This window comes from Catharus ustulatus, chromosome 4 (genome assembly GCF_009819885.2).
Source record: "Catharus ustulatus isolate bCatUst1 chromosome 4, bCatUst1.pri.v2, whole genome shotgun sequence".
In the NCBI taxonomy this organism is placed as follows: domain Eukaryota; kingdom Metazoa; phylum Chordata; class Aves; order Passeriformes; family Turdidae; genus Catharus; species Catharus ustulatus.
In genome coordinates this window covers 69952478-69964601 of record NC_046224.1, presented here as the reverse complement: position 1 = coordinate 69964601, position 12124 = coordinate 69952478, and the positions used below count along the sequence as shown (strand labels likewise).

Sequence of the window (12124 nt, the reverse complement as noted above, 5' to 3'; positions counted from 1 at the left end):
GTATTTTTCATTAGGCTGTTGTTTCAATTTGGGAGGAATATTTTGCTAGGAATTTTCTCTGTGAGTTTTGCATTGGAAAAATTCGAAAGGGCCTAGGACTGGAAACTTTTCATGCCACATGATAAAACTTGAGAGAGAGAGAAGCAACTGAAAATGGGGTCTCAGAGAAGCATGAGGCAGGCTTAGCAATAGGTAGTAATACCAGCCTCATGTGTAAAATGTATTGTTGGAAAAAATGTACTGTCTGGATTGTGTAAGAGTTGGCCCAAGGCTGTGTTAATAAAGAGTAAAGACTATTGTAATACATTTTACACTGGGACTTAATTAAAGTTGAATGAAGAGCTTCAGTTCTCTCACTTCCGAATTTCTGATGCCTGAGAGCTGTTCCTGCAGTGGCACAATTCATTCATTGTCAGTGTGTGAATGATTTTGTTTTCCAGTGGGGGCTTAGGGAAGAGGGGGAAATGAGAGTTCCTGCGCTTTAGGACCGTCACGCGGGAGAAAAGTGGGGAAGTCACAGAAATTAATAGTTCTGCAGAGAAAACCTTCTGGCCCCCTGTGCCTCGTGGTAACCCACAGGAACCATCAGGCAGCTGGGGAAGAGTCCTTCCCAGCCAGAGGGTGCCAGGGCTTCTGCTTCATTTTTGTTTTGGAGTGTGTGATTGCTTAGCATGGAAACAGATGATAGGACTTTCCCACTGGCTTTTCAAAAAATGTCACTGTCTGAGGTGAAGCATGAAAAATCTCAGCTTCAAAGCTGCAAGCAGATGAAAAGAAAGAATGGTAATGAAACCCTGATGCAACTTAAGTGCAGTGAGCTTTTCTGAACTTTCACTGTTTTATAATGATAATTTAAGAGTGCAGTCTATTTGCTGGGAAATAACAGCATTAACCAGGAGGCTGAAATCAATGGTGTAGATTCACATTAGTGTAAGTGAGACTGGAGTTTGGCATTTACAACTAAAATGAATGCTTTTAATGGATGTTTCATTAAGAATTAGATTAAAAATACGTTATTAATAAACATGTAATTTAGAGCCCAGCTGTTGGGTAGGCAGACAACCAGCACAAGTGTTTCTTTCAAAAACATGTTGGTGTGAGATATCCTTGTATGAATCCAGATCGGTTCCCCAGACTTGAGGTGGTGTTATCCAAGGCATCCTGCCACTATCATTTTAGGGATAACCAGTTATTTCTGGTAAATAGCTGCCCTGGGCTGTTTGGTGAGGGTTGAATTTCAGGCTGGAGAAAGTGTGACAACAGGGCCAGGCAAACCCTGGTTTCATTACTCCTTCCACTGACCGAAATAAACAGCAGGGAGTTGCTCTTGGAGAAGCTCAACAGCCTGAAGGGTAGTGAAAGTAGCTTTGCATGATGCATCTGAACTGCCTTCTCTGATTGTTCTGTCCCTAAGAACCACTAAGAGCTAATCCCACACAAGTGAGGGAAAGGATTCTTCCTCTGGTACAGTCCTGGTGTCCCCAACATAAGGAACTGTTGGAGCAAGTTCAGAGCAGGCCATGGAATTGATAAAGGGAGCTGGAACAGCTCCCCTGTGGAGACAGGACAGGAGAGTTGGAGCTGTTCAGCTTGGAAAAAAGAAAGTTGTGTGGAGACTTCAGAGCACCTTCCAGCATCTGAGTGAGCTACAGGAAAGCAGGAGAGGGACTTCTTATCAGGGACTGCAGTAACAGGACAAGGGGGAATGGGTTCAAACTGAAAGGGAGTAGATTTAGATTGGATATTGGGAAGAAATTAGGAATTAGATTTAGAGAGAGTGGTGAGGCCCTGGCACAGGTTTCCCAGAGAAACTGTCTGCCCCATCCTTGGAAATGTTCAAAGCCAGGTTAGATGAGACTGTGGGCAGCCTGATCTAGAGCAAGGTGTCCCTGCCCATGGCAGAGGGGTGGAACAAGATTGCCTTTAAGGTCCGTTTGAACCCAAACCATTCTGTGCCACTGATTCTAACATCACACAGCTCTGCAGGATGGGGATTGCATGTTCCAGTCTGTGCTCCTGCCAGGGGCTGGGAACATTTCCTTTGTGGTTACTTGAAGAGAAGAGGCTGGTGAGTGAAGAGTTAACAGACCTACTGGCAGGAAGCCTCAGAGCTCCCTGTGCATCTCTTGGTGGGTCATTGCAAAGGAAAAATAAACAACTCAGGAAGTCAGGAATTCCCATAGCATCCCAGACCAGCACTCCAGTGTGAGCAGTATCCTGTCCCTGGTGGAGGCAGCTGCTTTGGAGGAGGATACGAGCATCCCTGCTGTGCACAATTACGGGATGTGAGGAAGGACAGCTGAATGGGTAGGGCACATTTTAAGACCTTGCAATCAATATTCTGCTTTGCTTGAGACCATTCTTGGGTAAATCTATTCCCTCACTTTCTGGAAGAGCAGCCATCCAGGTTGCATCTGGATGACACCCGGAGTTGGGCTCCCTAGCATCAGCAGCCAGGGAGAGGTTTTCAGGCAGAGCCAATGCTCTATGTGGGCAGAAGTCATCTCTAAAAGTCTGTTCCCAGATGGTAACTGGTGTGTATTGAGTGGTTTGGAAAATCTAAAGCAGATTTAAGGGCCTGAAGTAGAAAAAAAGTAAGGAACCAAGCATTTTTTAAAGGCTTGTCGAAAGAGCTGGCCGTGAGCCCTTAAAAATGTGGAGTGAGGCTGTTTTGAAGACTGGATCCATAATAAATGGCATTTAAAATATCTGCACTTACACGTGCCACATATGTCAGTGCCGGGATTTTTTTTTTTTTATTCCCAAGATCAGAGACATCCTTTCATAAAGATCTGCAGATTTCTGCACAGAAACGGAAGTGAAGAGCCACCATGCTCAAGAATTGAGAGCTGCAGTGAAAAAAAAAAAGATGGGAATCTATCTTGAATGGAGCACATTTGAACATTGTCCCTACAGCACATACACCATTTATCCCCTCCTTTGTAGTGCCTAGGGCCTGTGGTTTTGGAAGCCAGAAACAGGACTCGCTGTATCTTATCCTGCCTTATTTGTTGCAGACCGCATTTTGTATGCAAGGAAACAACAGGCGAAATAGCCTCCCAGAGAAAGGAAGAATGAGATAGTTTCCTAAGTTGTCTTTGCCTGAGTTGGCAGCTGCTCCGTTTCATTCAGCTTTTTGTTCCCCAGTGAGTGCTGTGCGTGTGTAGCAACAATGGGGTGATGCAGTGACACCGCGGGCTCATGGCGGAGTTCCGTCGGGTCCATTGACACAGGGAGCCAGGGACGGCTCTGCAGCCCCCGGAGCAGCTCCCAGGGATCAGCCACTCCAGCAGGGAATCCCTGCTCGGCTCCTGCAGCTCTGTAACGCAGGCAGGTCCCCCCAGCTTTTGGAAAAATCCCCTTTTTCACTAAACGGTCAGGGTGCTTGTTAGAACAGCGTAAATCCCGCGCTCTTCCGCCTTTCCACATCTTCACAGTATTACCTGGTGGAGATCACCAGAAATCCCAAGTCACACTGAGCAAGGAGTGTCATGTCACCTGCATTGGCCTGCTGGTGTATTGGCTTCACTCTCTTTTTTCCCAGTTCTGAAAGCATTGTTCTCTCCCCTTTGCAACAAGAAATACCCACAGCAGCGACAGGAAACCAGACAAACTGAGTGGTGAAGCAAACAGTGGAACTGAATCTAGAAAAGACACTGTTGAAACTGCTGAAAAGACCAAAAAGTTGCAGAGAAAAATGCTCTATATTTCAGATTCTTAATGTTAGTCACCTTATTTATTGCATTATTGCAGTAATGTGGTGACAGTAAGCGGAGAAGCTCTGGCATGAATTAGTTTTTTGCATTTTTTTGTTTTTTGAATGAGATGTCCTTGTTAGTCCACAGGAAGTGTCCTTTTCAAATTACTATTTTCTGTACTTCCAGATGGAAAAAGAGAAATAGACACTTACTTGTGATTGATCCTCTTTGTTACAGTAGCAAAAACATACATTCAGGAGGGAAAATATTGCTGTTTTTTAACTGCATCCATTAGATGTGAGATCACTGTAAATACAGTAAATGGATAAGATATTCCCACAGCAGCTTTCCAGCCTCTTGCTTTGGAGAAGGTCAGTGAGGTAAAGGCCAGTGCTCAGCACACAAAGGCCCCACTTTGGGAAGGAATCCCTGTTTATGTCAACAATGAAGCATGTGCTTTGGAGAGGTCTGAATTGGGGCTTAAATGTGAACCAGTGGAGGAATCCAGCCAGCTTTTGTGTGTAGGAGTACAGATGACATGTTCCACGCTGGAATTTATGTAAATCCAAACTCTGTAGTGCATGTCTGCTCATTTCTTAGATGATCCAAGCAATGCATACATGACCAATGAACAGTGCTGTCATTTTGGGTATCTCCAGCATCCTTTCTATTTATCAAACCTGATCCTGCACCTAAAAAAAATACTTTTCTGATTTCCCTTTTGCAGTTAGTTCTGAGAAAGAGGAAGAGACTGAGGGCCTTAACACTTATTTGTGAAGTAATTAATAGATATGTGGAAAGCTAATCACCCTGTAATGCAAAAACGCCAGAAGGTTTTTTTAGCGTTCGCAGCTTTGGGATTTTAGCCTTCCCAGTGCAAAGCAAGAGCCTGTTGGTTGAGTTGGGTTGAGTGGGAGGCCTTTCCTCATAGCTTGCTAATGAACCATAAATGCCAGTTTAAAACTAGAAACTGGGGGCCAGTATAGGATGTGCATATACCACAGCAGTGTTGAAAAGTTCTAGAAAGTTAATTATGTGTAATATTCTGCAGGATCTTCCCTTAGGGCTTGTGCTTTCTTTCAAGATTGTTATGAATGGAATGGAAATTGAAATCTTCAGTGATTTTTGACTTGAATAAGTAGCTCATGCCACAGAGCTGCTGATTCCTACTTCCAGTTACTTTCACTGCCAGCATTTCCATCACAGCCATGAGGCTGCCCCTCATCAGACACAGGAAAGCTTTTCTTTTCCTTCAAATGCATTTCAAGTGTGCTAGTAAAATCATCTAGGGATGAAAGAGTTTCAGAAGGAAAAAAAAAATAAATAAAAGAAACCCCAAAGTTAATTGCCTTTTTAGTTCTCTACATGCTGAAGTAAAAATAAAACTATGGAATGGAAAGTACCAGAACTATTTTAATCATTAAAACTACTAGACCATATAGAAGAATGGGGAAGTTGATCCATGTGACACACACTTCAAAAAGTTTTTTATAAAAACAGCAAAGGCAAGCCCTGGCAGTATTCTGAAGAAATGGCTAGTCCTTGTATTGCAAAATCTGGGGTCATACTGCAGTGTATTATTTTGTTCTTTCAAGGAAGATTTGTTGGAAATAATGCAACTCATGGGTTTTTTCTTTGATATGTTTTTGAAACTTAATTCTCTGTTGCCAGAACCATCTAGAGTTTGCAAAATGAAAGTCCACCAGTAAAATATGTACACATGCAGCAAATTCCCATGAAACTTGGAGGGTTTAAAAATACTGTGTCATGGGAAGGCCAGGATGTTTGTCTTGATGGGGTTTTAGTAGTTTTTTGTATTGTGTCCTTTAACGTTGGATTGATAAAATACTCAAAATTAGTTTTTTTTTTTCCTTTCACCTGAGAGATTTAACATCTAAGGAGCTTTAGTATTCAAATAGCAACTCTTTTTTGAAAAACTATTTCACACTGAATGCAGTGTGCTGATCATTTTTACTGTAGGTTTCTTTGTTTTAAAGAATTTGGTGGGTTTTAGTTCAAAACCTAAGTGTAGACCAGAGAAATACACAGTGGCCTATGTATTCTCAGATGAAATAAAATCCATGTGACAATTCCAGTCGAGGCCACTTTATAGATTTTATGTACAGAATGAAGACACCAGAAATGACCCATATCTCTGTAGGGTTACCTGGAGATTTCAGCCTCCTCATACCTGAAATGAATCATCATGCTACTCATGAGAAGTTTGTATAGTGATGGTGTAAATTGCCATACATGAGGGTGTTTAGGGACAGACAAAGCTGACTCCAAATGCTCGAGCCTCATGTTCTGTATGTCACCACCCTTCCTTCCCCAAGCCTGCCTGCAAGGAAATTGCCTCATTAAGCTTTTCAGACTGAAGCTGCTTTAAAAAAAATCTGGCTTGTTTTCAGAAGGACACAGTACTTTGAAACTGTGCTTTAAAAGAAGAGGTCCTTATACCCAAAAAAAGCACATTATGAGTGTCATCTGTTACAAGAGTCTCCAAACTGGTGCCCCCACAATTGAAAATGCCTTGATCCATACAGTGATTTGTTGTCATTGTCCTCTTACACACAGGTGAATGCTTACAGTGCACCTAAAGCCCTTCCTAGCTGATAATGGGGGATTTTCTTTATCTGAGGGCAGGATTTTGCAGCCAGCAGCTGCTGGCTGGTAGCCAAGAACAATGGATGTTCATGACCCACCAGAGCTAATTGTGCCCATCACCAACGTCAGCATCACCAGCAGAACAGATCCTCTTCACCAGATGTGTTTTTCCCTGTCAGGCTGGGATAACAAATCAGTCTTCCACACATGAATATTTCAAACTCTCCCCAATAACTAGGTGCTGTGTAGAAAAAGGATGTGTTGGTCAGACCCAGCTCCTCAGTGTTGCAGTCACATCCCATAGTGGGCTCACAAGTGGAACCCTGTGGAGGTCAGTGCCCAAGTCACAGCTTGGGCTTTATTTTTAAGTTTCTCCTATAACTCAGGGTTTGTAAAGGTTTTCTCACTTTTTTTTTTTTTCTGGTTAAATAACCACACTCTTTGGTCTTCCAGTGTATTATTGAGAGTAGAACATCCTGTAAGTATTTTAATAGTAGTCTTCTTCATCACTGTGTCTGGTTTAAATGTGGTGAATCCTTCACATTTATTTCTTATTATTTATACTTCATGTTTATTGTGGGACTCCTGATGGACAGGCTCCCATATTTGTGTTGCTGTACTGTAATGCAGTGGTCTCTGGGAGCTCAGAAAATGATGTTCAGGAAATGATTGGACATGGCACTGAGTGCTCTGGTTGTCACAGTGGTGTTTTGCTCAAAGGTTGGACTTGATGATCTCAGAAGTCTTTTTCCAACCTAAATGATTCTATGGTTCAGTAATGCAGTGCATGTTTGGGGCTCGTGTGAATTTTCACAGATAAACTGACCTTTCTGCCTCTGCCTAAGGGACCCAATTGTGACAGATAAAACTCAGCCCCACAGCACCATGATTGTTCAGAGACCTGAAAACTCAAATTTCTCATCAGTTTGCTTTGTATGAAGTGCATCTGTCTGTCTGGTCTTGGTACAGCACATGGAGGTTATTTCAGGATAAAATTGCAACTTTTTTTGTAGAGAAGACCGATCTAGGTGGCTTAACCCTGCATGGAAGAATGAAAAATTATTTCTCGGTTATACTTAGGTTCCTGCTCAAGGAGATCACATAAATCACATAATCATAGAGTCATGGAATGGCTTGGGTTGGAAAGGACCTTAAGGATCATCCAGTTCCACTCCCCTGCTGTGGGCAGGGACACATTCACTATCCCAGGTTGCTCAGAGCCCTGTCCAACTTGACCTTGGACATTTCCAGAGATGGGGCAGTCACAGCTTCTCTGGGAAACCTGTTGATCAAAGACCAGTAAAATATTAAGATTTAGAGCCCAATAAAGACAGCATGAACAGTGTTTAACCCAGGGAGTTTGTACACAGTGATTACCTCCCAGAATTCAAGGTTGGTTCATGTCAGAGCAGGCACTTCTCAGAAACACCGGACCAATGTTCTCCCAACTTCTGCTACTTCAGTAAAGAAAAAAATAACCACCTTTATCTTTACTAACAGATAAATTTGCTTTCTTTTCTGTAGGACTGCCTTAAAGCTTGTCAGGAACAGATCGAGGCGGTGCTCGTGAACAGCCTGCAGCAAGTCAGGCAGCAACAGCAGCAGAGCAATCCCTCCAAGACAGTGGATGAACTGGACCAGGCCAGCACTCCCACAGATGTGAGAGACATCAACCTGTGAGGACATCAGCACGCAGTCACGCTTGCTCCCTCAGACCCTTTATTTTTGTTATTATTTTTAGAGTGATTTTTTTTTAATCTGCTCCCACATAGAACATATTTAAAGCTCTTTTAGGTATAAAGAAAAACAAAAAAAAAATACAAAACCTGAATAATGGAAAAAAAAAAAGCATTTGGTGCCTGTGATGTTCTACAGAAGGGAATCCCATGATATATTTGGTAATTGCTATTTGATTATGTATCAGTGATATTAAATGCTTATAAAAGCATACAAAGTAGCTAGATCAATGTAAGCCTGCATTTGTGGGAACAAAGTAGAGTATACTTGTCTGTGTATTATGTACTAGTGCATACACCCCTTTTTTAGATTTAAGAAAGGAATCGTGTGTGCGATTTTATGGCTTGACTAGATTGCAAAGCAATAGAATAAGGGGTTTAGGGCAAAGTGGGAAAAGATCCCTGAAGCAATTGAACCATTTTAAATGCAGAAGAGATTTGCTGATCTGTCACCTCTGTTATTAGTCAGAAGTGTTTGTTGGATCTCTGTATGTTAGTTTTGTTTACTCTTGCTGTCTGTGGTAGCTGCTACCTAAGAAAGAAGATGCTTTATTTTACCAGCCAGAAGAGCAGGTGTCTTTTGGGCTTTTTTTTTCAGTTGATTTATTTTTCTTTTTTTTTTTTTTCTTCTTCTTTTCCCCCAACTTCCCCTCTGCCCCTCTTGACTTTTTATCTACTTTTCCTTCTGAAATGGTTCATTCTAAACACAGCAGCATCTTTGGCATGAGGGCAATTCCGTTTACCCAGCCGTGGGCCGAGCCAAAGTTCCCAAGTGCTCACGGTCAGTGGGGGGAATGCACGCATTAATCCCGACCTGTTGGCTGGACAGACCACCTCCATCCAACCTTTGGATTGCAAGATGTGGTGGATCATCTAGGAAAAGCATTATATTCCTTTACAGTGCTAATGCTTCATGTCCATGTTAACGTCTGGCAGCTTCTTAGCTTGGCCACAAAGACATTTAAATGATGCTCTCTCCATCTTCCCTTGTAACAGCCCCTCACTGTGTTAAAGAAGATGAGGTTTGGTTTGTTCCCTCGTCTCTCTTCCCCCCCACTCCCCCCTGCACACCTTTTCAGCATTTCATTAACTTTATTGATCCACAGTGAGCGTTTTTGTAAACCATTTCATTCGAAAAGCACTTTGAAAATTGTTCCTAAGGGATTAAATGAGATGGTTTATGACAATTTTGCCGAGGAAAGAAAAAATAAACAAACAAAAAGATTAAAAAAAAAAGAAAAAAAGAAAAAAAAAAAGAAAGAAGTCACAAAAGCAAGGCTTTGTATAGCTTTTTATAGTCAATATTTTCCAGTATCTGGTGTACTCGGTTAGTTGCGGTGTTGCTGGAAATACCAACACCCGCTTCAGATGACATTCCTGTCATGACATTCCGGATAAAAACCTGACCATCTGTATTGTTCAGTGTCACAGAAGGATCTTAATACCACCTGCGTGTTTATCTATGGACAAGGAAAGAAAATTGCTGGTGCAACAGCCATGGTGGTAAACATCGAGGTGCATGACTTGGAGTTTTATTACAAAGGTGTATTCAGTGTACTTGAATTTATTTTCCTGCTCCACCTGTAACGAAGAGGCATTTAGATGGCAAAGGAGTTGGAGCAACTTTTGGTTTTTTTTTGGTTTGTTGTTTTTGGGTTTTTTGTTTTGTTTTGGTTTTTTTTTTTTTTTTTTGCACAATTGTATTAACAGTTTGCAGATATCCAATATGAAGCTGTTGGTTGAAATGTTAATGTTTGCATTTTTAACACAGAAATCCAGAAAGAACATGCTACTTTGAAGAATATTATATGTATGGACTCAGCCTATTTGGCTAGATGAGGGTAGAAAATGGAGTAAGATTCTAAGGTTTTGTTGTTTATTTGGTTTTGGGGGTTTTTTTTGGTTTTGTTTTTTTTTTTTTTTGCGCTGCTAAGAAGCTATGATTTGTTTCATTCTTATTCACATTAACAGTACTTAGCTGTATTGTTTCACTGAGTGTGCTGCTATTTTATAAACATTTTTATAATATATTATTTTACTGCTTAAATTTCAAATCCTGAAGTAGATGGTTAAGTGGAGATATGATGAGTTCTTTGATTTACTGGAAATGCCCTGTACAGGTTTTTTTTCCCCTAATAGCGTGTTCATTATTTTTTTTTTTAATTTTATTTTATTTTTTCCTTCTTTCTTCTTCCTTTTTTTTTTTAATCTCCTTCCTTCCTGATCACATCCTGCAAAGATGGTATACTTACCTCAGGTTTGCTGGACAAGAAATGATTCCCATTTTCACAATACCTCACACAGTGACAGTCTGGTTGCCCCGGGGCCCGCTGGGGAGAGGTTGCAAGCAGCCGAGGCGGGGCACTGCCTCCTTTTTGGTCTCTGGTATCTTTTTCATAGTGGAAAAAATGCATTGACTCTCCACTGGTGAGCAGGTCTGTCCTCCCCAAAGCTGTTGCTGGGCACAGCCTTGGCCTCACCTCCCGCCTCGATGTTCTGCATTGGGAGCACCCGGAATTCCATGGCGGTGTCTCTGTCCTGGAGGAAAAAATTATGTTGATGTTGTTGAAGCAAGACTGTGGAGCCACACACAGATCAGGTCAGGTCAGGTGGGATCATTCCTTGGCAGCCCTGCTCCGTGGCTTCATGGGGAGCTGTGCCAGAGGGTGCTGATGGTGGGGTGACCTCTCTGGGCGCTGGCACCATGTCCGTCGTGGTGGCGTGGTTTGCTCCATGCCGTAAGCCAGGTGTGGGCAGGATCTGTGTTTAGGGTGCCTGCCCCTGCTCTTTGTCCCATCTCCTGCACAGCCTGGTCCCACAGCAGCCGTGGGATCCCAGGGATGGTCCCTGCTGTGGATCACAGGGCTGGTCCCTGCTGTGGATGACAGGGCTGGTCCCACAGTGTCTCCCCTCTGCACAACTGAAGGGGCAGGGGCTGAGGGCCACCACCTCTGTGGTTGGTTCCTCTGCAGCAGGGTGAGGGCAAGCTGTGCTGGAAGGGGCAGCACCATTCAGCATTCCCAGTCCCCTGCAGGGTCCTGGTGGGTCTGTGCGTGTCCCCACCAGGGTGAGGAGTGTCCTTGGCTGCAGTGACGTGGTCAGCAAGTGCCAGTCCTCTGGTTACAGTGTACTGTATGTTCGAAGGCTGCAAACCCTACAACTTGAGTGCTTTCACAGTAGCTTTCAGAATAAAATTACTGCCTAGTACTCTCTTTTAACAGATGTTAAAGGAAATGTGTTGTTACTGCAAATGAGGTGTGAGATTTTCCCCCCTGAACTGCAGAAATTGTGAACCTCCCAACTGATTGATTAAAAAATAATAAAAAAAGTCTTGCCAATTGTGCCTTCCCAAGTGCCAAAGGATTGGTACAGTTGCTAAAAGCGTTTCTCTCTCAGCTTCCTATTGATGGTACTTTGATGATCTTCTCCTCCTTCCCGTTCCTGTAGTGTAGGAGCACCTCATAATGTATTTATTTGTATTTCCAACATGCTTGTGAAAGAGAAAAATAACCATTAATCCCATGTCAATGTCAATGATTTATGCTTGAGTAATCAGACAGCTCTTAATTACTCAGCAAACCACCTGGCCACTGGATTTTTTCCACTATGTTTATTACCATGTTCTCATGTACCTCAGAAATCACTCTCGGTTGCACAGTTTCTGTTCTCAAACTTTTTTGGGTTTTTGTTTTGTTTTGGTTTTTTTTTTTTTTTTTTGGTTGGTTTTTTTTGGTTCTTGTTTTCTTTTTTTGCTTTATTGAGTGTGATGCCATATCAAGTCAACGTTATTCTCTCACAAATGTGCTCTTTAAGAGGTGTGGATGTTTATGTGGTCAGGGGATGCTAGAAAGTGTGGTAGTAGACATCAGTGTAAACAAAAGTATTTAGAAAGTACACGGGGTTGTTTTTGATGGATAAGACTCTGATACGGTGTAGTGTTGATTGCCTTTTAAAAGGTCTTTGTTCAGTGTTGTCATTTTTATTAATAACCTATTGTTTTGACTAGTTTAAAGATGGTTCTAAGAAAAGTGTTTTGGCGGGATTAGGTATGCTGTATGGACAATAAACTCACCTTGACCTAAA

The 12124-nt window shown here is 42.3% G+C and overlaps 1 protein-coding gene across 1 annotated transcript in view; it reads left to right on the top strand.

The window, feature by feature from the left end:
• Nucleotides 1-12124, top strand: part of CCND2 (cyclin D2) — a 28755-nt gene extending 16631 nt beyond the window's left edge. Inside the window, exon 5 of the mRNA XM_033058972.2 lies at nucleotides 7830-12124. Coding sequence (XP_032914863.1) covers nucleotides 7830-7985 — 156 coding nt within the window. The 3' untranslated portion in view covers nucleotides 7986-12124. The remainder of the gene's footprint in view (nucleotides 1-7829) is intronic.